This window comes from Pleurodeles waltl, chromosome 3_1 (assembly GCF_031143425.1).
Source record: "Pleurodeles waltl isolate 20211129_DDA chromosome 3_1, aPleWal1.hap1.20221129, whole genome shotgun sequence".
Lineage (NCBI taxonomy): Eukaryota > Metazoa > Chordata > Amphibia > Caudata > Salamandridae > Pleurodeles > Pleurodeles waltl.
Genome location: NC_090440.1, coordinates 1,773,989,427 through 1,774,016,189, shown reverse-complemented (window position 1 = coordinate 1,774,016,189; position 26,763 = coordinate 1,773,989,427). Strand labels below are relative to the sequence as shown.

Here is a 26,763-nt window from a genome sequence, read left to right as displayed (position 1 = left end):
TGCCAGTTTGGGATAAAACCCGCCTGATCAGGATGCACCAAACCGGGCATGAGCGTGATCAGGAGGCTAGGATGCCCATTAGAAGTTTGAAGTCTGTTAAATTGAAAGATTGGTCTGTAGGACCTGCATTGTGTGGGGTCTGTCCCCGATTTAGGGATCACCACAATAACTGCTTCCAACATGGATGGCAGGATCTCACTGGGGCCCATGATTGCATTAAAGAGGCGTGTCAGTATAGGGCTAGGCTCTTGCAGAATGTTTTATAGAACAGGCCTGGGAACCTGTCCATCCCCGGTGACTTTGAGGCCTCCAAACGGGCAGTTGCTGAGATTACGTCCTCTATCTTGATTGGGGCTTCCAGCTGAGCCGCCTCTTCAGCCGTCAGTTTATCTGTGTGTGCTCAGGGTGAGATACTGGTGGGGAGCATCTCCACTCGTCCTCAGGGGGGAGTAAAGGGTCCGGTAGAAGTCACGAAATCTCGAGACTATCTGCATTTCATTTGTTACCTCCACCATATCCGGGCTTGGGTCGCAGCAACCGCGATTGTCTGCCTATTGGCCCTAAGCCTGTTGGCCAGGAGGCATCCGCACTTACAGCCCTGCATGTAAAAGGAGTGTCGAGGGCGCAGGGCTGCATACTCCGCTCTGTCCGTATCGAGGCTCGCTGTCTGCATTCTGGCTGTGCTGAGTTTTCTCCATATTTGGGGAGCCCTGGTCCTTTCGTGAATTGTCTCTAATTCAGTCACCTGTTGTTGCAGTTGGGTCCACTTCTCCCGTCTGAGTTTATTATCTGCTACTGATATCACAATGAATTCCCCTCGGATAACTGCCTTCATTGTCTCCCAGAGTAGTGTGATGGATGTGCCTGCAGTGCCATTGATCTCAAGGAAGTGGGAAATGGCCTTCGTTATCTGTGCGACCACCTCTTTCCTCAGCAGAAGGGTGGTTCTTAACTGCCAAGGGCAGTGTCTTCTGGATTGGGATGTGCAAGACCAGTGATAGTGCACACTGCTCAATGTCTATCTTCCTCAGTGTCTGTTCTATTTCTTTGGAGCTCAGGGAGAAGTCATTGCGGGCAAATGTCTTGTGTGCATGCGAGTAAAGTAAAATGTATAGTCCCTGGTTATAGCATGTTTGCCCCTCCTAAGATCTCCCAGTCCTATTCCCCTCAATCTCTGCACTTCCTCTATAGACAGCGCACCTGTCCCTCCATATTTAGAGAATGATTTGTCACAGTCATTGTTGAGGACAATATTGAAGTCCCCTCCCACCAGTACCTGTCTGTCCTGTGTCCCCGCAGCACCCAGTGTATGAACCCATCCTGTCCCTTGTTTGACGCGTATATGGATGCAACAGTAATTTGAAAGTCTCCTATATGTATCCGAAAGGCCAGTAGGTGATCTCTTATTTCAGCTATCTTGTCTCCCATCTCGCCCACGGAAGGACCGTGAAACAAGTGCCACCCCCACCACTTGAGGAAAAGTATTGTTTTGGGAAAGACCATGAGCGGAGTCTGTGGTGGTCCGCGGGCACTAAATGAGTTTCTTGTAAGAGGCATATGTCAGTCTGTGTGTGTGTTCCAAATAGGAAAGGACTGCTGTATGCTTGGTTGTGTTGTTTAACCCTTTAACGTTGAGGGTGACTACTATAAGGGTTATTGTTGTGATTCAGGTAAGCTATTGATGGCCTGTGGGTGCTTCTAGTGAACCCGCTGTCCTCCTCGCCCTCCATGGGAGTGGTGGTCTGTCTTTCATGCCTGTCCTCTGTTTGTGTGCGTCGGTACTGAAAAATTGAGCACCCTACCCCACATTAAACAAATAGAACTCTATGTACATGTCCTGTTGGCTCACCTGTGGGAGCCCGAGATCTTGCATAGTCCAGGAAAGAAGGTTAAGTGTCAGGAGCATCCCACCCTGGGGATTTCCGGTCTCTCTCAGATGCTCCCCACCCACTTCCCCATGCCCTCCATGCCATCGTAATGCTTTCCATTCCCTGTCCCCTCACCCCTTCAGGATTTTTCATATCCCCGCTAGGGATTCCAGTACCCCCATTCTTTCTAATGCTATAGTCTCTAAGTCTGGTTTGATATTCCCAGTTGGTGCTGTCTGCCAGCGTGCTCGGCTCCGTCGATCTGGTCGTTGTGAGTGTGGGAGTTCCTCTGAGGGTTCCTCCAGCTGTAGCAACTTATACACCTCTCTCGGTGAACGCAGCTGGTGCATCTTGCCCTCCCATTGGAAAATTAGTCTGAAGGGATGACCCCAGGAGTAGGTGACTCCCTTGTCCCTTAGGTGGGAGGTGATCATGCGGAAGTCTCTCCTCTTTTGTAGGTTTATCGCTTAAAGGTCCTGGTATAGGAGCAGGGTGTGCCCCCAGAACTTCAGAGGGTGTTCTTGTGCTAGCCGTAGAATACTCTCTTTGAGGGGAAATTCATGTAGACTTGCCAAAATGTCTGCTCGGGGCACATGAGACTGTCTCGGCGGTCCTACTCTGTCCATTCTGATCTCCTTGTCTGCCCCCCCCCACACACAATTTTCCAAGTCCTCCTCATGGGTCTGGAGCTCAGTCTGTTGCTCCTTCAAGCGGATCACTCCCTGTTAGAGCTACTTGATCTCTTTATCCCTGCTAGTTTTCCAGGGTGGCCACCCTCTCACCGACCTTCTCTAGCTCACCCCTTACCTCCCTCAGGTCCTTCAATAAGTCCCTTTTAACTGCTTGTAAGTCCGCTTTCAGTGATGTGAACATGCTCTCAAGAAATTCCCGCATTATGGCATAATGGGGCCCCTCTCCTTTCTCCTCCCGTCCCTCGCTCCCCTGTCTCATTCTGACAGCGGTGTCCCCTTCAGCTTTGCTCAGTGCAGGCCTGGTTAACATATCTTTCACTGATCTGTCTTTTTTGGAGCACGCTATAGCCATTGCCCATGGTGGGCTCTGTCCTAGGCCCCTCCATTTGATGGCCAGGGGATCTCCGTGAGGACTACCCCACCAGGTCCCACCTTCGCTGGATGGGTCTGAAAGTGGGCCCGCTGTGCTGGTGTCCTCCTGGGCACCTCTCCCTTCGCTCCGGACTCCTTGGTTTCTCCCCTGCATCTCGGCTGGCCGCGCTCTACTGATCCGCGGTCACTGCTGGCCCAGGGACCCGCTAGACCTTCCGCTTGCTGGGCTCCTGCTCTGCTTCTGTCGCCCTCTCATCTGCTCCTTCCTTTGGCAGGGCAGGGGCGCTCCATTAGTCTTGGGGAGCAGGGGGCATTTTTTTTTTATTTGCCCCTGGGGGGGGGACGGGTGGTAGGGGACTCTCGCTGGGCCATCGGAGAGGCCTGGGAATCCACCCTACACGTCCGCCATCTTAGCTCCTCCTCTTATTTCAGCATTTATTTATTTACATGCAAATGATACTGGTGGTTCGAAATACTTTTCACAACACGCAAGAGTCCCTCATATCACTGAATCTCATCTTTCCTATGTGGTTGAGGTAGATGGTTTTTCCATACACACATCTTCAGTCAAAAGACCAGTTACTGAGCAGCCAAAATGGCCTTGCCTTCTCTCCCCAACAAAACACGCAGAATTTGGCCCCATTGGTTCTAGGGTTATAGAATTCAGTCATTCTAGGTTACCTGGTGAATGCAGAGACATTCAAGGAGAGGCATGAAATTATACAGAAAGGTCATGCAATGTTAGCAAACGGAAAAGGTTTACAATATAGTGTGTAAAAAGACATAACTTACAATCAGTGTGTGGGTGAGCACAGAGCCGAGTTAGGGTGTGTACAGCTGCATAAGTGGTAGCTGAAATGATTCAGGCAATACTTCCCTCTTTAGGAAAGCAGGGGTGTGGATGTTTCTAGGGAAATAAGCATACGTTCATTTCAAGCACAAAGGTAGCTAGTTTACAGGAGCTGAATCCAGCCTTCACTGGGCAGGCGAGATTTCCTTTTGAATTGATTTGTAAATGTAACTTTAAGCATCTATTATGGAGCATCTTGTTCTATCTGGTGATCACTCTAGCATGTAAACTACATGAAATGTACTGTACTGTTGATGTTAAGTTTTATAAAATTTAGTTTATTAGAATTCAAAGACATTTGAAATTGTTTCCAAATGTAATTTTTTTTATTGTCAGATTTCTGTAGCACGCATGTCACTACCACAAGGAATGTCCTGCATTGTCAAGATTTCATTTAACCTTAGTATACAGTTAGTAATATTCCTTAAGGGATGCCTTCGATGCCAAAAAATAAAAGGTCATGGTGTAATACTTGCAAACATCTCAGCACTGGCAGTCACTCACACTACATTGCAGTCCTTTTATTCTCACTGTGCCACTCAATATGGGGAGCACCCATTTGCAAGCATGTGCACAAAGAAGTTAAAATGACTGGGCGGCTATTTGAGTTAGGATGTGAAGTACAATATTATTATCAAAGTAAGCTTTAAAAAGGTGAACTGAAGAATTCATTTTAACAAGTGGACGCATAGCTTAGAAGTATTTGCATGGCATGCCTAAAATACACCAAACCAGAGGTAATGTCTCAAGGTCTCTTTCATAGTTCAGTTTCCAGGAGATTTGTAGAGAAGCAAATTGAAGTTCGGCATGTATGTTTAGGTGACCATACTATCTTGGTTCAGAAAATTGGGCAGGATGCGCACTCAGGGTACGCTGTGCTTCAAAACTTATTGGGGATTGTTTCAAGCTCTGATCACCAAATTATAATGTTTAATCCATGCAAGGCATTTGGCTGTCTGTGGTACATACAAAGAAGGATAAAGTTACTTACAGTACTTTCACATTTTATCTGTTTTTGATTCCCAAGAGATGTATTGGGTTTTTCTGAAAGTTAGTCTCTGTAGTAATTTTAATGCAATCATAATGAGAATTTCATTATTGTTCTATTCACAGTTACAACAAACGTATTAATGACATCAGGGAATGCAAGGAAAACGCAATATCTCATGCGTAAGTATTTATATTATGTAAAGCGCAGAAGTGTGCATGGGAGATAAGAGGACGTTGTCACTGTTGTGGTTTTTTTGTGTGTTTTTTTTTTTACTATTTAGTGTAACTTGTCTGCAGTTATTGGGTAAAATCATGCCACAACTCTCAACGAATAGTATGCATCATCTGTAATTTTATTTTAACCAATGCAGACTAATCGTTTTTGCATGGGAAATTCCCTTTGATTCATAACTCAGAACATTGCTGGTTTCAGAAATAAATTTGTAGATCCTTGCTATCGAACATTTGCAAGCATCTGAAGACAAACTGCTAAAATCTGAAAATATAGGCACTGAATTACTTCTAAAAAGGAGGTTTTTTTTTAGTGTTGTGGCTGGTAAATTTAGAAAGGGATGCTGGAGGAGTATTGGAGGTTGTGTATACGACTTAGTAAATGCTCTCAGACTCTCAATTTGTTCCAGAAAGTCATGCTTTGAGATCGGTGCTGGTTGGCTTATCAGCCTTTGTTCCTCAGGCTGTTATTACAACTATTCTGTGTGACTTCTTCACAATAGCCTACACTTTGCCGGTTCTGAAATCTTACCTAGCTAGTGCTTGTTAGAGCAGGGATGTGAAACTACCCCTGCCTTTGGTTTAATGCTGAATGTGAGGTGCAAATGTATGGAGAAAGGCTGGGGTACACTTTACTTTTTCTGACTTCAGTCAAGCCAGAATTGTTTGCAGAAACCAAATTGTGACGATTAAATGGGAATCTCATAATTAGACATGACCAGAGACTTACATAAAGGTTTTGGGGAAAAAACATGATGACGGGGAGTGAGCACACTGTAACACTTGGTCCATTATAGTTAAAGATGAGCATTTGAGTTTTAGCTTAGATAAGAAGAAAAATAGTGTTTGTAAGTGATTGATAATTAAAGGTAACCTAGAAAGTATGTTCACATAATCTTTATATAAATCTATTTTAAATTCACTTGTTGGCCATTAGCTTTCCTTTTAGTGGTTTTGTTTGATAACCACTTTCTTAATTAAAAATGTTGGCATTGATCATAGTAGGCATGCCTAAAATAACTCACTATGGCAGCAACCTGGGCCAGACGTACACTTGGATGTTACCTGCAGATGTTTTCTGTCATCTAGATTGGTTGCAAGCAGAGTACTAGAGCAGTAGACTAGGATTAGGGATGGCTATAGACTGAAGACTTGAGCCATCAATTATTCAAATTTCAAAGGACTACAATGAAAGAGAGTGACTCCTGAAAATACTAAAGTTCTAGGCATTATTATGCAGTTCTGGCCTTTTTTGTTTGTTTGTTTTTTTACAGAGGAGAACCCATTGCCTTGAGTGTTTCAGGGGATTTCCACAGTTCATTACCACAGATTGTGCAATTGGTTCACCAAGGGACCATGCCAACATGAAGTGCAAGCCGTATTTCTAGCTTAAAGCCCTCAGAATACAAAATGAAAAGTGTTGGGTAGTCACCAGGATCGCATCAGGCCAGTGGTTGACTATTGAGATATTTGTAGGCAGCATGAGCAGATAGCTCAGGTTCCGAAGGGAATGTTCTTAGACAATGAGAAGGTCAAGTTCTTCAAAACTGTAATTAATGATGAGGAAGATGTGAAAGATTTCAAGGGTAGCCACTGAAAATGTGAAAGACTATTCTGTCAGTCCTATCGGACATTAAATGAAATAAAGACAACAAAAGTCTATCTTCTGTAAAGCCAAGGTCCTTTGAAGCTGTTTTTCGAATCGGTGAACTGAACTGATTGCAATGCTTTATCTAAGCTGTTAGCCTTTAGGCACACAGGAAAAATTGATGCCATTAACCCTGGAAATCCATATTGTCTCAATTTGAAAAACATTGCAAAAAGGACCAGCAAAAGGTCCACAATATTTCAGCTTCAAAACCTATGCCACAAGCCAAACACAAACTAGCTTTTGTGTAAGCATTGATGTTAACACCTTCAATGCATTCAGATAAGTGCTACAGCAGAGATTTATGGAAAAGGCCTATTTTCACACCAGCTCAGAGTAATAGAGGCCCATAAACTAATATGAAAGGAGATTTTAGAAAGATTGTGTAAAGTGCAGAGATGTCCCCGTGAGAGACAAGGGCCTACTAATTTCGTAAGGCTTTACCCTCTGAGGGTGGCAGCACGTGACATCAAGAATGGTGAAGTATTACGGGTCAAGTTGAAGAACAACTGGGCACATTTGTAGCTAGAAACTATGATCACCTGCGAATACAGCTAAATATACTTAAATAAGTAAATAAGACTTTGTGACACCCATGTTAGGTCCCAAATATGTCTGCCCGTAGGATCCCAGATCCATGCAAGGTGATTTAGAGGCCGAATCTGCATATTTGCTAAAGAAACAGAACTTGTTGAACTTGCCTCCTAACACAGGAACTCTACAGGATAAAGAAAATCAACAGTCAGTTGTAGTAGGCTATAAAGCTGAAACAGTTAATGTCTTTTTTTTTTTTAACACATTTTTATTGAGTTTTCAATTAAACAGATAAAACAAACTTGTACCTGTTACTTCTCTGTTAAGTTATGCCATGCCGGTGTAGTGGGTCACTTCCCAGTTTGCTTGTGTCTTCTAAAGCATCATCTCTTAAACTTTGCTACAGTATAGTGTATAAGTGCTCAAGTTTACAGCTCTGTTGGCTGGGGGGTGGGAAGGAATAAGGCTTGGGAACAAGAGAGCATCAGACAGCGGTGTCTACACATCTTGTATTCATATAGTCCTACAGTTAGACATATTACTGTTCCTCTGAGGGTACGGTTGGTTCCTTTTGGTTATTGACTAATGCGGCTTTTGCATAACCTGTATCCCTCATTTCACGTCTCGATGCCACGGTGTCCCCTCTGTGCCTGCCCATTTTTGGAGCACCCTCAACCATCCCTTGCTCATAGGGCCAGTGAAGCTTTTCCAGTTCTTAGTTATCGGTCTGTGTGCTAAAATCAGTGCAGGTCTTATGAACCTACTTGTCACCTGTTTCGCCTTGGTTCTGCCATACATTCCGAACAGAAATGTCTCAACCTCATGGGACCATATTTTGTGCCAGTCTGTGATTGTCCTTATCTTTACTCCTACTTCACCCAATACAGCTCTAAGTGTGGGCAGGTCTGTACCATGTAATAAAATGCTACATCTGGGTGGGCACATCTGGGGCATTATGCTAGTGCACCCAGCTAGATTTTGTTAATTCTGTTTGCTGTTAAATATGCCAGTGTTTTATTTATAGTTGTATCTACCAGAATCTAGCATTCCTGGATGTTCTGTAACAGCGAACACCCTAGCCCACTCTTCTTCCGTGATGCCCCTTTGTATGTTGGTTGCCCATGTCTCCTGCAAATCATTGATGTTGTGTTTGGATTGATGAATTAGGGTGTGGTACTGCTTTAATATTTCAAATAGTGCTGCATATAGTCTTCAGTCCCTTATGTTCTGTTAGTTCCACTGTTCCCTTTCTTCATAACGTGTTGCTGTCCATGTGATAGCCGCATGCTAGTTCTCTTTTCCAGCAGTGGTGGAAAACCTGTTGTAGTCTATCTTCTTCCCTCTCCTATCCCCCAACACCCCCTACACACATAAACACCCTGGGTGCTTTAGCAGTGTTGCTAGTGTCTCTGTAAGGTCTGTGTCTCCAAGTTGATCCCTGCCCGGCGCAGTAGACTTATTCATCCCCCTAGTACTCCTCTGCAGCTTCCCTGCTGGATAGATAATACAGCTCAAAGTGAGGGGCAGCTAGACCCCCCTCATCCAACAGTAGCTGTAATTTTGTCAGACGAAGCTCTCTTTGCCCCCTTCCCCTTTTTAGATGCACCAATATGAAGTCCATCTCTATAAACCACATTTTCCATATCTGGACTGTGATTGTATTGAAATAATACAATAGTTTTGGCAAAGGATACAATTTTTTCTAGGGCCACTCTCCCTGCAACAGAAAGCTGCATTGTCCTTGTGGCCTCGAGAACACTATGAAAACTGTTATATCTTTCTTTGGGAAGCACATCACGTTACCAACTGGTGTCATGGTTTGTGGAAACAGATTTCCAGTACGTGAGAGGAAATTTATGGCTGGTGAGACAATTTTAATAGTCTTCTGAAAATCATACTTTTTTTTCATTTCGTCTGAAGGCTAGATGGTCATCTTTTAGTGTATACTGACGGAAGGGATGATGTTCCAGGCTTCAGCAAACAAGACAGAAGCGGAGTGTCCACACCATTTAGTCTTTTTACATCTGGGAACCACCACCATTTACTGGATGATATTATGTAAATCTTTAAGACTAAATTGTGGGTGAAGGATCCTCAGTAGGCCACATATATTATATTTCAAAAGTAATGCATTTAAACATGGGAAGTGATGCCACATCCCACAAGACAAAAGTCAAGCTTTTCACCAGTAACAACAAGCAAGAAGTAAACCTGGCTCAACATAAAAACCACCTCAAAGTCAGGCTCAGCAACCCAGTGCAGTGTCGCTCGGATTTAGCTTGAGTACCTACCACACCATTAAGGATCATAGCGCTACGAAAATCAGTTGTTCCTCTCCAAGAAAGCAAAATCTTTTCTTTCAGAAAGTGACTTCACAACTGCTGTTCAAGCCCAAATACCCTGACTTCAGAATTATAGCAATGCCCTGCTCCATGGCCTTTCATGCCCCACACTGGCCACTCTCAAAATCTGCAGCACTCTTCATCAAGAGCCTTGAGGAATATAACCACATCAGCCTCAAACTGATGGAACTCCACTGGTTTACTTTGCTTGCCCACTTCAAAATCAGCTATGTTATCTACAAAGCCATTGAAACCAGTTTCACCACATATCTGGCTGACATGTTTACTAGGTCTGGTGACTCTCAGTACACCAGCTGTCAGGGTACCATCATTTTGGTGTCCGTGAAGTGCAGTGATGAAGTGCCTCTGGACATCTCCATGTAGGCACCTTCAACGTCTTCCCTGTCTTCATCAGGAATGTCCAAATCATGCTCTATTTTTGGAAAGAGTACATAATAGCACCATTGATGATGGAGTATGAAACAGGAATAGAGGCACATACCTTAGTTTTTGACAAAGTAATTCCACTCATCTCTATTGCTGGAACATAGTTCCCTGAGCATTATACCTCCTCAACCACCTGTTAAACTTCTAGTGATCAAGGCAGAGAAGGAATTTGATGAAGAGGATGATTTTGGTCCCATTTAAAGCGCAGGTCATTTGAAGGTCCATTGCCACCATCATAAGGAAGAAGTTGGTTACTCTACAGTAGAACCTTGCCACACAGCTGCAGCATTTTAATCCTTCCTTTCCACAGTGTGGAGAGGAAGACTGGCCAGATGAAAATGCTCATGACTGCCAAGTTGACCTTTGTGATGAGGAGGAAGATATATACCACGAGCCACCACAAATACACATACCAGTCGAACTCATTAGAGATCTACAACATGACAGACCATTACATAACTTTTCCTAATGGCCCGTTTCCACAGTCTCCACCCTGTCAATTACTGACTCTTTACAACATTCCTCCACCAGAACAGGAGCTAGCACAAACCGTGCATCAGTTATCAGGAGGATTATTGCTCTCACCACTTCCAGTACCATTGGTTCAACAGTTTATCCTTCCCGCGGAGCCCCCATCAAGGCTGGTACAGACACATCATAGAGCAAGATTCTGATGGCGTTGAAACAGAGCTACATGATGCTCCTCCCACTCTGAGGGGATAACTGTGTGCCTTCAGACAATGAAACGGTCATCCCTCTGCTCGTAGATTCACCTCTGGATGATATTGCCAAATGCCATACTCTTTTAGAGAGAGCTTCTAAAAGATTTGAGATTCCTATATCAGTCAAGGGTGCAAACAGTTTTCTATCCAGTTTTAGGGAGCCGTCCAGAAAATCATTCAAAGCTATACTGGTCATAGTTCACGACTGGTAAGAAAGATTAACATTATTATAAATTCCTGTAACATTAGAGGTTGTGATTCCCAGACTGCAAGAAATATAAAAACACCAGACAGCACATCCCCACATCACACAGGGCATCACAATGCAGGTGGCTCAAAGGAGATCAAGAAATGGAAGCACTCCATGTACAGTCCTTTCCAACCCCACCCCCTGCCTTTTCCGCCTTTCCCCACCCTCCAGACAGGAAAAGGCAGAGAATGGATTCATTTCTGAAGACTGTGTCCTTGCGGCTACCATATCTCCAAGGGCAGCTAACGCTATGGCTATTTTAGGAAGATATGATTGTCAAATGTGATCAGATATAGTGCTTTATGTAGACCTTTCACCAGGAAACGAGGAACTAAAGTGATCCATCACGAAGCAGAGACGGCTTCTGCAGCTTCCACAGTATCTGTTATAGGTGAGTGAAACATTGGGATTTTGTCAGCTCGCAGGAGTGTAGGTGCTGGACAGGCAAGGATGACTTACTCAAAAGATTTCCTTTTGATTAGAAGTCCATAATCATAAATTGAAGATGTCATTTAATGGGGAAAAAAACCTGCTACTTCTGAAACACTGACACTTCCAGCACTCAAATCCTTACTGTAAGTTACTGTGGGGCTAAACCACAGGTTTACAGAGTTCCTCTAACAGCTGCTTACACCAGACAGCAGGCCACACAAAGAGGGCTTGAGGGGATGAAGCTACAATCTCAGAATACTGGACTTTATTAGCTACTGACGTCTTGGCAGAAGCTACCATCTTTACTCCTTCTCTGACTCAGGGCCCATAGATTGGAGGATATCTGCGTTCTGGCAGGAATGGGCGCAGATCACTTTGGAGATTGCTCAGTGTCCTCTACAAACACCAATACCTAAGCTCTAGCACAGACATCTTAACTAAAAACCAGAGGTTCTTATCAGGCTACACAAAGGAAAACCTTTCCACATTCCGATGCTGGATAAAATAGGTACTAGGTAGAAAGTGAATTTATGGCCTCTACAGACTTCCACAATTTCTGGATCGAACATTATTATAATTTGAGGTAGCAGGTCGCAGTTATGTATTCAATGTGCTCCTCTTTGGCCTAATATCATCTCCCAATTGCTTCACAAAATATATGGCTTCAGTAACTGCTCATCCTTGCCACTAGGTGATGAGGTATTCCTTTCCCATGTTGACTGGTTGGTTGAAGGTCGTTCCTTTGTAACCAAAAAGCAATCAACTGCAGCTTGTTTACTGTTATTCCATAGACCATGCCTTACCTTTTTTTTTAACCATTTTTGTTAATTTTTGCTCCAAATAAGAAAAGCTATCCGTACAATATCTAATGTTGCTTGAATATACACAGTCTTAAAAAGTTAGTGTGGGGAATATAGTAAACTACATTTCAGGTTTAGGAGTATGAGGTTCATTCAGCAATAGTGATAACCGATGACAAACAAAAAAGAACTGTCTTGTGATGCCATTTTTCAGAATATGAGTGAACTTTGCTACTATATGCCTTATGGCACAGGGCAGGGTCGCTGCAAGTCCAGTATGAGCATAGGCTGTTTATTAGATTAGGTATGTTAGCCATGCAGAGCGGGTCAGCTTTGTGTTCTATCCTGGTATGTTTGGAGTTCCAGGAGTAAGGTCTTCCAATCTGTTGCTATCAGGTATTTGCCCAGGCCGCATGTGTCCTTGTGGCGCAGCGCTACTGCCTCTGCTTGGCCCCGTTTTAAATTAACTGCGCACCAGTGGGTAAATTCAGGCAGGAGTGAGGCTTTCCAATGCATGAACATCAATCTACACTAGTGGTTCCCAACCTTTTGACTTCTGTGGACCCCCACTTTATCTTTACTGGGACCCAGGGACCCCCACTGAATCCTTATTGGAACCCAGGAACCCCCCCCCCCCCCACCAATCAGTCATCACTGAAAGCTGGGGATCTAATCTGTTAATATTATATAATTTTCAAAGTGGTCGCGGACCCCCTGAGGAGGCTTCATGGACCCCCGGGGGTCCCCGGACCACAGGTTGGGAACCACTGATCTACGTGCTATGAGAATGCTAGGTCTATAAAGCGAGTTGTGGTCTTTGCCATTTTTGGACGGTGGAAGAGTCTCAGTAGTGCTCCCTCATTTGTGCCCAGCCCCATTCGTCAGGTAGTAGGAGACTCCAATAATAATCACTGCAGACCAAAAGCATGTTGGACGCAGCACACTCCCAGAACATATGAATCATGTCTGCTTCAGGCTGTTGACCGTGTGTGCAAGACGTTGAGGAGCCAAACGTGTAGAACATAGTGGCAGGGATGCGGTAAGCTCTATAAAGGATATTAAATTTTACATATTGAAACTTTGCATTTCGTAAGACTTTCCTAGAATATAAAAGTGCAGCATCCCATTCTTTGTCTGTAAATTCCCTGCTTATGTCCCCTTCACAATCTCTGCAAAGTGTGGTCAGCGGGTCTCGTGTCGTATGTGCAAGAGCTCAGGTGAGCCAGGTGGCAACCTTCATCACACATCCCATAAGGTGTAGTGTATGAATCCGAGGATGTTGGGTAGGTTCTGAGTTTGAAGTACCCCACAACCTTTCAGTTTCTGCCACTAATTGGCCTTAAACTAAGAAATGTCCTCTTGGTAGCCCATATTCTTCGCACAGTTGTTCAAAAGACATACGCACTCCCTCCTGGAAAAGTGCACCTAACTTGTCCAGTTTTTTCCAGATAGTCTGCCTTGCTTCTGCTAGTATTTCCCAAAAGGAGGATATAGAATGTAATGGAATTTCTGAGGAATAGAGAGGTATTTGCGGCATGAGACGTAAACTGTGGAGAAAACAGTTGTGTGCGACTCGCAATAGTACCTTAGTCTCTCGCAGGAGACGTGTGTGAGAGAGAAAGAACTGGAGAACTGTGTTGTTTTCTTGCATCGCGGTAAGATATCTCGGTTTAAATAATTGGTGTACTGCGAGCCAGGGGTCAGGCCTCTGCAGCTGTGTAGCCAAGTAGTATTGTTCAAAGTTAGGTGCACCCAAGCCTCTCAGAGTGCTGCTCAGTGTCCTCCCTTATTCCATAAGAAGCTCCCCAGCGCTAAGTGTAGGGTGTGGAAGGTGGTTCACAGGATACGAACCAGTAACTTCTGGAAGTGGTAAAGTAGTCAGGGTAATATGACCATTGTAGCTACTCACACCCAGCCCTGGACTGTAAGGGGTAGCATGCTCCAAAACATCATCTACGACAGCAAAGGCCCAATAGTTCTTGGTAGGTTTCCGTCTGTCAAGTCTTGAGTGTTATGATAAATGTTGATCCAGAGATATTGGAATGTGCAGGGTTCCCAAAGGAACAGTCACTCGTCCACTGGTGTCGGGGGCAATTTAAGTGTAAAGGATATAGACACAACATAGCCCCGCTTACGCGCATGCCAGATGCTGCTTAAAATTCCTGTAAAATGTTCTGTATCCGCGTAATGAGTTCTCGTATGTCCCTGATATAGATCAGTACATCACCCGCATACAATAAGACTATGTGGAACTCCTCTCCTATCCTGATGCCCCAGTCATGACCTTGTTGCCTCAATTGCTGCAGCAGGGATTCAATAGCTAAGGCGCATAGCATTTGGGATAGTGAGCACCCCTGACAAGTCCCACTGTTTACTTTAAGGAGGCCGATATATACACTGGTCAATCTTTACTCGTTTTATCGGCTCCGTATAGATGTATGAGGGCGTCAGTATGAGGGCCTGTGCAAAGGCCTTGTAATAAATACCGAACGTCGTTAAGGTTGAGGAAAAAATAATCCCAATTGACAGTATCGAACTCCTTCTCTAAGTCCAGAATCAGGCATGCGACATATGGCCACTGGCCTGAAGGAATCTACATCACATTATAGAGGCAACGTATGTTTAAAGTGGTGGATCTGTCAGGTAGAAACCCATTTTGGTCTGGGTGTATCAGACGCATCATTAGCTCATAGAGGCGGCTTGACAGAACTTTTCTCAGAATTTTTAAATCCGAGCTGAACCTTGATAGGGGCAGTAGGAGGCCAGTTTCTTTTGGGGGGGGGGGGGTGGTAAGGGAGTCTTTCCCAGACTTTAGGATTGAAATTAATAAGGATTCTCAGAGGAATGGTGGGAGTCAGCCTTCCTTGAGTGCCATCTGGTAGAGCTCTGGTAATGTGGGAGCTAATTAATTTTCATATGTTTCATAAAACTCTATAGAGACCCCGTCCATCCCTGGTGTTTTGAAAGTGGCTGCTCCCCTTATGGCACAGCACATTTCTTGTACAGTGAGAGGTGCGCTGAGGTCGTTTCTTTTCTGTGAAAACAGGAATTGGGTAAATAAAAGCTGTCAGTCCACAGGCTGGAGGTCGTATAAGGTTTGATAATGTGCTGTGAATGCTGCAAGGGTTTCTGTTTGAGTTAAGACAACTTCATTAGTGGAGATCATGATTTCAGTAATTGGCCTTGAGGGTTCAGACTGCGCAAAAGCCATGGTAGTAAGCGGCCTGGTTTAACCCCGTCAGCATGTGTTTTGGCTTGGTAAGCACAGAAATCAAAGCCACACAGTTGTTCTATTAGTTTTGCATGTGTGGTGAGTGCTTTAGTCAGGGCTGGTCATTTTGCTGGGTTCTAGCCTAGCCTTGAATTCTAGGGCTCCCAAAGCAGACTCAAGTTGTGACAAGTCGTTATGGATGGTCATCCGAATGCCGAATGTAGTTTGAATACTGTGTCCCCTGATCACCAACTTCATGGCCTCCCAGTCTATTAACTCGGAGGTGTATGTGTCCCAGTTGCCTGTAAAGTAATTCAGACCATGCCTTACCTTGAATAAGATAAAATCAAGCCTTCAGTTGTCATGAGCTATCAGTTCGTTAGTTATGATCCTAACTACTGTGGAAGTTAAGGCATACCCTTCACATGAAAGGATAGTGAGCCTTTCAGCATTAGCAAGCCAGATTCAAAGCAGCCAAATATCAAGCAACTTCTGCTGACTACATGTGCAAACACGCCACGAACTAGATAAGAGGTGGACCCAAATAACAATCTTGTTTGACAATGAAGTACATGTCTCATCGAGGATGCTTTGATGGATGGTTGAGGAGTGCACCTCTAAGAGCTCGTAGCATGTGGACTCTGGTCCATCACAAAATAATTGTGCACCATCCGTAATGTAGAACTGAGGGTCATCAGACAAGGTCTAATAGTTTTTCCTGCACTGAATGCATCTTTTATCAGGACTACTCCAAATGGACTACACAACATTTTTGTTTTACGGCAACAAGTGGGGAGGAGCAGTCTTAATTTGTGTCAGCGGAAGCCCAACAACTATATCTGAAAATGGGAGGGACAGGGAGATTATGTGGTCCAATGTACAGTCTCCCTGATAGTAATACCAATCCAGATAGGTACACTGTTCCAAAAGGGGAGATCCACTAGGCACTCCTAAAAATAGAAGCAATTGCCCTCACACATCCATTGGATGTCATGCTTCATCATAAGGCTTGCTCCTCGCCAGGCTGGCGCTGCAATGTCTGGAGGGCCCCACAAGGGGGCTCTTTACCGGCGATCTTGAATTAAGGTGCGTGCCGAGCTGAAAAAATGTAGAGATCAATTTTAACCTAGTAAGAGGAGCTGGAGAGAGAAAGTTTTTTTAAATTGGCTCGAGCCTCAAAAACCTATATATTTTATTGATCGTCAGGGTTCTCGGTCCAGGTTAAAAATATCAGTGAGAGGGAATGAGATAATGTTCCGTCACTCTACCAACAAAAAGGGGGGTTGGGGGGGGGGGGGGTTGAAAAAAGTGTTCCTTCAACCACAACTATAGGTCAACATGTTTCACACCTATGCAGTCAATTTGTGTTTCATCAGGACCAAAACAAAAAATCTCCTAGGCTACACTAAATACCAAATATTCTTTGGGAAATGTATGGCAAAACTAGAAAATGAACTTATTATAGTAGCTTTTCATCTAGCATACCAGATAGATGTAGACCTGTGGAAAGAGAAAACAGAACAAAAAAACAAACCAATCAAGAATTGATTTTTGGTAGTCTGATCCATCATCAAAAATCAAGAACATATAAAGTGATGTGGCACACAGTGGAGACATGCTGCCATGCTGTGAGTGGAGGCAATTCAAATGGAATAACAACTTAACCTCCACTATTAGGGGCGGGGCTCCATGGGAAAGTGCGTGCTAATGGACTGTCTTTGCTTCTATAGCAATACAGAAGTAGCCATACATCATTTATGGAAATGGACAGGACACTAGAATGCCTGTTAGAGTAAGTATGATGCTGACACAGTCTCACTCTTAAAAAAAAAAAAAAGGTTAATATAAAGAACTACTACTACTTGTATGTCTCACCTTTTATCGGGAATAAGTGTTAGCTCATGTGGTGGCCAGATTCAGAAAATAATATTCAAGACTATTAGCCCAATCATGTATGTGATAATCATAATAAGTACAAAAGCAAACAAAAAACATCAAACCAGTCCTTTAATTTGTTCACACCTAATCGGAAACAGGTGAAAAAATAGTATATTGATCGGGCAGAGGACTGGGTTGAATCAATAGTCAATCAGAACACGAGGGCCGAAGTAGCGTGGAATATGAACGCAACTTACAGAAATCCCAGATGTGTGCTTGAAAGTCATAATCCCTTTCATGGCTCAGACCTATTTTTCAATCATGTGTGTGACAAATAAATAGATGAAAGGACCGAAGTGGTCATAGCAAGAAAAATTTAAAGTTCACTCTAAGTCATGTACAGCGAGAAAAATAATAATATATAGGAAGCGTTCAGAGTCTGCTGATCGCAGGGAAAACACAGTTGAAAGTAGGTTAGCAGACTGGAGCCAAACAACTATAGCACTGGGCCTTACATCATCTGATTGCCATATGAGCAAGGAATTTCCCTGGGACTGACATTGACCATGCAGTGCAACTTGATCACACTGCACGAAACTGCCACTAATGGAAATTTGTTAACAATTTTATATGGAAAGTATTTAATGCATGTGGAATGCTAAAGCTGGGCCTGTTTATGATAGAAACAAACACAAAATGCTGATTTTACACAAGCAGATAATCGCAGACAGTCTTGTGTGATGGAATGCAGATTTGATTGCTTGGTTAAGGGCATTAACATATGCCTTTCCTCCTCTTCCCCTGACTCCTAAGGTTGTTGGGAAGCTGAAAGGAGAATCAGGCAGGATAATTCATTTTGCCCCTATGTTGCCCGGGCCATATTGGTTCACAGACCCCTTCACCTTGCAGAGATGTCACCTGTTTCACTGCACTTCAAATGAGCCTCCTATACAGATAACATGGTCGGGTTCTACTCCACAGCAGAGATCTTTTAAACTAGCCCACTAACTTTACAATCAACGCAAAATGGAAGAGTTTCTGTATTTGGTATTCATCTAAAGGCCTCCCTCGAATTACCATCCAACCAATCAGCGTTTCCTCCTCATTTGATAGAAATAGCACAATATGGCCTGAAGCGTACATCGATCAACGTGCATTTTCTGGCACCTCGAGGTTCCATCGATCTCCGAACTCTCCTCCTTTATTCCTCATGGAGCTGTTATAAAATGTGCAACATGATATCCACCTTTGAAATGGGAGTTCAACACAGGATTATCTCAGTTAATGAGAATGCCATATGAGCCAATCCACAGAATAAGTATTAAGTACTTTTCATGGAAAGCAGTATTACTGTTAGCTGCCACTTCTCAGTTGAAGTGTTTACAGTGAAAGAGCTATAATCTGTGATTCAATTTTAGAGTTAATTGTGCTGTAAACCACAATTTATTCCAAATGTATCAACTGAATTTCAGCTATACGAAACAGATGTCCAAGGTTTTTAGCTGATAGAGACTTCTAGCTGCAGATTCCTTACCTTAGAATATTACCTGGGCATCAGGCTGGATACAAACGTTTTGAACAGTACCTTGCATGCCAGTAGATGGTGGGGTGGTGGTGTTCAGCTGTGCATTGTCCGCACCAGAAAGGACGTGCGCCGTGCCTATATAGCTGCCACTTAGGCACACTGATGTCAATAATTTCCTCAGTCGCTATTTGACTTTAAAAAAAAAATATACTTTTTCTTAAACTTTTTTCTCTCCTGGTGTAACAAGATGTCGCTGAGTTCAAACCATGTGGCGCCTGTCACAGACAGACGTCTGTGACAGACCCAAACTTAGTTCGTCTTTGGTGGTTGAAGAGGAACACGGACTCCAACATCTATGGGGACTCCTGTTCCCTGTTCCTGTTCCCACAAGCTCCTGGTTACCTGACAGTCCTATGGTGCACAAAATCCTGGTCATGTGGAATGTCTCAGGACCACTCACGAAGCCGCACTCAGTAGTTATCTCGTTCAAGGGCATCAGGTAAGTCCCACTGCACATTATGAAGAAATCCAAGATGTTGGAGAGATTTTAGACTTTGTTGCACCATCTTTGGAGTAGACCCAGGAGCATTGGCGCTCCAGACCACGCACTTTGGAGTCTGGGTTAGGGTCTACTTTATGCTTCCCTCACTTTCCTGGTGGACTGTTGCAATCCCCCCAGCTGAAAGAGTTTTATGAGGCCATATTTGGGTGGCCAGACCCCTCTGAAGTGCCTTCAGGCTGCATCGGGCTAAGTCGGGGCCCCTACTAGATCCTTGCCAGCTAGTTCATCCTTGGTGCTAGTTGGCCCCATGAATCTGGCGTGGGTCAGAAACAGAGCTGGCTTCGAGACCAAGACCTTGCTCGGCTCTGGCTCCATTGCTGACACCATGTGGTGACAACATCCTCATTGTCTTCCAGACTCTGACCCAGAGGTGGACGGGCGTCTTCCAGTGCTGGTTCTGCTGCCAACCAGTACCATGCTTTCCGGGTCAGAGCCTTTTTCATTCAACAGGACTGGAGAGGGAGACAAATGGGAGGGGTCTGAAGACCCTTATGGATACCAGCATCCCCTAGACGATACTGAGATCAGCTAGTATGAGGAACTGGGAGGTGCCAGTGGGTTAGACACCTCACAGAACACTGGCTTGGTCTCTTCCCTCTACAGTGGCTACAGAGAAAGGTGATTCATTCTGTATGGTGGTGAGTAGGGCAGCTGATGTCTTGGACCTCCAGTTGCCCTCTGGTGCTTCAGCCGGTAGTTGCCTCCCTGAACCCTTACTCTCTGTTAATGAAATCCTTACCATTGTCCTACTCTGTGCATAGGACAGTTGCCTGCCTCCATCGCCCCACTTTTCCGGACCCCTGTTTTCTTACCCAGCACCCCACCCCAGAGAGCCTGGTGGTTCAAACCTCCACCTCTAAGTGAACCCTGGTGTGTTCCCTACCAATCCACCGGATAGGGAAGCCAAAAGGCTGGATACCTTTGAGAAAAGAATGTTCCTTTCTGCCAGCCTTGCACTGATGTCGCTGAACACTGCGTGCCTTTTTGGCAGATACTCCCATACAGTATAAAGATTTGGTTGCACAAGTGCTGCCTATGTCTCAGAGGAGGCCCAAACCATAGTCTCCCAATCAATTGCTAACAGGAGAGATTCAGCACAGTTCACCATATGATGTGGACCACATGACAGACTCACTGAGTAGAGTGATTTCATTGTCAGTGGCAGAACTAAGGCCAGGTCCTTGTGCTTCTCCATGGGCCCTTGCTAAACTCAGTCCGCCTTCCAGCCATTTCGTGGTCTGGAAGGGGTTTCCAACTGCGTCCATACCCTCCCAGCCACCATGGCCAAAAGGCCTCTAAGCCTTTTCGTGGCTGAGGAGGTGGGTCCATAGACCACATGGGACTGGTCACCGGACATTGGGCAAGTTCCTCACCAACTTAGCAGTTGCAGCCACCAAACCAGTTTAGTTTGCCCTCCTACCATCATGGGCATCCAGTGTGGGGCAGGGTACGCCATCAACTGCACCACCGGAGGTCAGTATCAGACTGTTGTATTTCACAGATTTTCTGAAAGAGCTACTTCATCCCATTTGTGACCACCCCTCCACCAATGCCACCCACATATGATCTGCTGACGGATTACCACCTCTCCTTGCTACGTCAAGAAGGGTTGGCTCTCTTGGCCAAGGGAGCCACTGAGAAGTGCCGGTATCAAAAGTAGGTTACGGTTGCCATTACTGCTACTTTCTGCTGCCCAAAAAGGACTGAGTTATTTGTCATATCGTAGATCTGCTCCTTCGCAATCTCTTACTGAAAAAAGCGAAATTCAAAATGCTTACTCAGTCAAGTACTGTCTGCCATGGACGCAGTAGACTGGATGGTAGAGTTGGGCTTGCAGGATGCATATTTCCACATCCCGTCCTGCCTGCTCAATGACATTACCTGTGGTGCACGCAATCGCTCCTGGGATATGGTGGCCATTTAGGGGAGGTGTGGATCAGAGGACTCTGGTCTCGAGCGGAATCCAAGCTTCACATCAGCCTGTTGGAGCTTCAGGTGATCTGCTTGGCATTGAAAGTCTTTCTTCCTTTGAACGGAAGGCTGGTCGAGGTGTTCATGGAAAATACCACTGCCATGTGGTACGGCAACAAACAAAGTGAGGTGGGGTTGTGAACCCTTTGTCAAGAGGCTCTGCGTCTCTGAACATATTTGGACAACCATGGCATTTCCCTGGTGGTTCAACTCCTGGTGGGTTCCCTTAACGCCAGGGTGGACGAACTCGGCTGATGATGCCTAGCGGATCACAAATGGTGGCTTTATCCGGAGGGGGTGCAAGGTCTTTCTCAAGAGTGGAGAGAGCCGTGGCTAGATCTGTTAGCCACCGCTGTCGATGCTTCATATCCACAATTTTGTGCACTGGAGTTTCCAAGGTGGCTGTCGCTCTGAGACAGTTTTGTGGAACTCTGGCCTTCTTTAAAGTTTCGGTATTATCACTCCTGGCCAGAGTTCTCGAGATCAACAGGAACCACTTGGACCAAGTCATCCTCCGGATTGGGCATGGAGTGTCTGCAAGCTGTTGAGCGTGAGCATTGGTCCCCTGATCAGGCTGCCTCTTCGAAAGGATCTTCTGTCGCAGCTTTGGGGGAGTGTGCTGCACTTGAAACTGCTCATCCTTCACCTTCATTCGTGGAGATTGAGCATTGACATTTGACAACTTTTGACCTTCCTCCCCAAGTCTGTTATGTTACTCTGGCAATCAGTCGTCCCTCTACCAAGTAGGTATACACCTGCCACTTGGATATATTTGTGGCATGGTGTGCATCTAGGGACATCAGTCCTATTTTAGCATCTGTTTCTCAGGTTCTTCTGTTTGCTCAGCAATGCTCTGCTCTGGGCAGAGTAAAGGATACCTATTAGGCATTTCAGCATTTTTGCAGTTGCAGGACCTGTTGTGGCTAGGTTCCTCAAAGGTTTGCAACATATGTTTGCTCCCAGGCCATTCATTAGGCCCCTGTGGGACATAAATCTCGTCCTGACCTTTTTATTGTGTGTCCTGCAGACCTTGCCTCTCCAGTTATTAACCATCAAGACTGCTTTTCTAGTGGCTGGTACATCGGCTAGGAGAGTCAGTGAATTTCAGGCGTTCTTTGTACACCTTCCCTACATTACCTTTCAACCGGGCAAGCTGATACTCTGTACACATCTCCTTCCTCCCGAAAGTTGTGACTCCTTTTCATGTAGACCAGAACATCACACTGCCTAACTTCTTTGCTCCACCTCAACCTTACAAAAGAGGTGGAGAGATTTGACCATCTGAACCCAAAAAGTGCATTATCGTTCTGCCTTGATTCCTGAAAAGAGTTCCGGGTGGATGACCAACTGTCCATAGGGTACGTAAAGGCCAAGGAAGAGATTAAGCAGAAACAGGCCATCTCAAGATGGATAGTATTCTGCATAAAGATCTGCTACTCATTGCCAAGAAGCAATCCCTTGAGGGCTTGCGTTCTCATTCCAACAGAGCCAAGGCTGCAGTCACTGCGTTAGCCTGCGGGGTCCATGCCCTGGATATCTGTCATGCAGTAACATGGGCATCTCTGCACATATTTACCGAGCCGTACTGCCTGGACAGTCAGGTCCATCATGGACGTACACTTTACTCATTCAGTCCTGCAGGACTTCCTGGTTTATATTTGCTTCACAGAGCCACCTCCGGGAAGGCATCACTTGGGTATTTTTTCTAAGGAAAGGAATCTGCAGCTAGAAGTCTCTATCAGATAAACAGATTACTTACCTTTACACTTTATCTGGTAGAGGCTCTGTCTAGCCATAGATTCTTTACTGATCCTCCCCACTGTGCGGGCTGATGACAGTGTGAGGTTCATCCTTCTAAGGTCCTTAGAATTTCACACTGGTTTTCAGGCTTCATTGGGGCTATGCGCTCCTGCTGTGTGAATGCTGTGAAAGGAACTAAGATCAGCGCAGTTAGGATTCTTCATATCAGTTAGGATTCTGGAAATCATTGTAATTTTAGGCACTTATTGAAATGTTTACCACCTAATACCTGCTTTAAAGGAGAAGTTTCACCCAACTCCTCCTGCTGGCACACACTCCGAAGATCTTCAGATGGATCCCAGCAGACTGTCGCAGGACAGTCAACCACGCCTTAGTCAAGATCAAGCTGGACTACGGCAATGCCCTCTACGCCGGCACCTCAACTAGGAACATCAAAAAACTTCAACTCACCCAGAACCCCGCCGCCAGACTCATTCTGGACCTCCCTCACTGAGAACACATTTTCCAACACCTGAGGGCCCTCCACTGGCTAACGGTCGAGAAGGGAATCACCTTGAAGCTTCTCACCCACACGTACAAGGCCATACACAATGCAGGACCAGCCTACCTGAACCTCTGCATCTCCTTTCACACCCCCGTCAGATCCCTCCGCTCCGCCCAGATGGCCCTTGCCACCGTCCCTTGCATCTGCAAAACCACTGCTGGAGGATGATCTTTTACCTACACTGCAGTAAAGAGTTGGAACAACCTCCCCCTGCACCTCAGACAAAGCCCGTTGCTCACCATCTTCAGGAAGAACCTCAAGACTTGGCTCTTTGGATGAAGCCCCCAGCCCTCCCGCGCGCCTTGTGACCCTCATGGGAGAGTTGCTGCGCTTTACAAATACTGATTGATTGATTGATTGATTGATGTTACTAGGGCATTAAAGTGCCAAGAACTTAAAATTACATTCACCCAGTCATTTTAGGTTTTGTAATTTAATTTCCGGTACTTTTTTGCAGCTTTAACAGCTGAAAGGTAACAATGAACTATTACTTTATTTGTCCCTCCCTCACGTAGAAGTTATAGCCAGCATAACATTTCTTAAAGCTGTACTTGAACCAGGTGAGTCTCTGCTGATCTAAAGTTGGTTTATAACACCCACCATCATAAATTCATTGTGCACGTTCTAGCTTCCGGAGAGGTCTGTACTTGAGGATAATGCCTATGAGAGCTACTAATGCATTAGCAAGAAAAAAACGGAGGCCCGAAGGAATTTTGAGGTATGATAGTATTTACGTGCTCCCACATTTCCTGCAGCCTACTTAGGGCACCCATTTGAAGTCCAACTGTGTGGCCTTCTCCAATGCACAGAAATTGCACTAGCACATTTTTCACAGACTGGCTCAAGTAAGGGCTCAGTTTGCCCCCCGTGGGTGTAAAAGCTTTACTGTTTTCTAATAGCATTTTGCCTGCAAAGTACATTAATGAATTAAATGACAAAACTCAGCCGTTTATCCTTCTTCACTTTGTGAACCTGTGTTCCGGTGACAGAAAAATAATTCTGATCATATGTATTGATCATGTTGGTATTCAGTGCAGGCAGTTATTTCTCATCCATGCTTGTACAACCCCTGCTCATATGTCCAGTTCATGCAAGACCTTGTCATGTTCTTTTAACACTGAGTAAGAAGGACAGCTGAGTGTTGCCTTGCAGATATACTTCACCCCACTTTCAATCGCTTGTGCAACAGGACAGAGGAAGGGGAAAACTCCACGGGTCGCAAAGATGGAGTTGTTAGATGCACCTCACAATTCCCCTATGTAATTTAGGCTGACAAACAGTGTGTGTCTCCGAACCAAAATGTCTTGATTTAAACCTGCTCTACATTTCCACACAAACCCTTCCCACTAATAAGAGGAGTGTAATGCTCATCTTTGTAATGGAAGAATAGGAAGAATGGACAGATCCGTTTTTGTTTGGTACTTGCTTTAGGCTTTATTTGAAGAAGCACACTGCGCAAAAGCACAGAGACTTACAATACACCTAAGATGCTGTTCTTTCAGAGGTATAAGATAGTTCCCCTAGCAAGTCCTTCAGACTTTTAGCTTCCCAACAAAGCCTCTCCATGTTAAACACTAGTGCATTTAAATCAATTAATACACTGCTGCTTTTAAATCCACGTATTTGTTCATTTATTTATCTTCTGAATTTGTGCTCTTTGTCATCTGGCATGTGACACAATTTCAGGTCATTAAGCATTTTGAAAGAATAACTAATCACCGATGCACTTTACAGTGTACCATGATGTTGCTAGCTACAGCTTGTAGCGGGGTAGCATTTGAGTTTGTTTTTGGTGTTAATCTTACTTTGTTTCGTTAACAAATTGAGCTGCGATTGTTAAATGCAAGATATCTATGAATAACAGTTTTTGTTTTTCATGTATAGAGGAGCCATCCACCGTGAAAGACGCAAGTTTTTACGCTCTGCATTAAAAGAGTTAGCAACTGTTCTTTCTGACCAGCCTGGATTGCTGGGTCCCAAGGTAAATATTTCTATCAATATATATAAATAAATAAACAAAGACCTCTAGGTTTCTTTATTCTTTTTTTCCAAAAGCCTACTGTTATACTTCAGTGTGTGAGCATTTCTACCCAGGATTCTCTTTACCAAAAGATTTACCTGACAATGGAAGTGCCTGATTCCTCCTATACTTCTAGTGGTGTTCCTTTCTTTAACATCTAAGAGTTCATCTGCTATATTTCCTTCATAAAAATGTTGTAACGATATTTTTGCCTTTCTTTGTTTATCTCCCATCAAGTCTTAGACCATCCCACCAAAACAAGATTATAAAACTCACTAAAAATAAGCAAAAGTATACTCTAGTCTAAGAGATTCCGGGCCTTACTTAGAGTTTGGCGGGTGGGCTACTAATTTACAAACATGATGGATATCTCACCCTCCTTCTTCCAAGTACATTGTACTCTGTGGCACTTGTAATAAGGCGGACTGGCTATCTGTCACATTTGTGATGGAGTACCCGCCCCAAGTGGAGCTTCAATACAGTACAGACTCAACAGCATACATTAGATGCACTAACACTACAGTCTGAAACAACAATTCGTGCCTGGTATCAGATACTTTTTTTTTTAACACATTCATGTCCGTCACTAAGAACGTCATATAACCCAACATACTGGCCTTTCTCCCCCCCCAAGCCTAATTTCCCCCATGTTCCTAATCCTCTCATATTCATAGAAGACTTCAGAAATGCACATTAAGAAAAAGCAATCAACACATGTAGACACCTCAAACATATGTGCCCATAGTCCAACAATTCTCTGAAATTGTACCAATATGAGGCTTAGGTGGTGATGGTAGTTACCGGTGAGATAGCAAAATCTAAATCCTCTAGTTGTCGCAGAATTTACTTCAGTTGACAAGCTGTGAACATTGACAGCTTCGCTTTAAAAATTGGTTACATTGTCTTTTGTTTTGATTTTTTTTTTTTTCATTTCCATGCTGTCTAATAGATCTGTGTATGAATAGTAACAGTGAACACCAGCATACATTTTCTATTGCAAAGTTTAAAACCAAATACCTGTGTCTGTGTGCTTGCGGTGTGTGTGCACACGCGGTGGTGTGTTCGTGCAGTGTGCATGTGTATGTGGTTATGTGAGGTAGTATGCCCAAAGAG

The 26,763-nt window shown here is 44.4% G+C and overlaps 1 protein-coding gene across 1 annotated transcript in view; it reads left to right on the top strand.

The window, feature by feature from the left end:
• Positions 1 to 26,763, top strand: part of NCKAP1 (NCK associated protein 1) — a 906,912-nt gene that overhangs the window by 240,889 nt on the left and 639,260 nt on the right. Inside the window, exons 10-11 of the mRNA XM_069225777.1 lie at positions 4,896 to 4,952; positions 25,515 to 25,611. Coding sequence (XP_069081878.1) covers positions 4,896 to 4,952; positions 25,515 to 25,611 — 154 coding nt within the window. The remainder of the gene's footprint in view (positions 1 to 4,895; positions 4,953 to 25,514; positions 25,612 to 26,763) is intronic.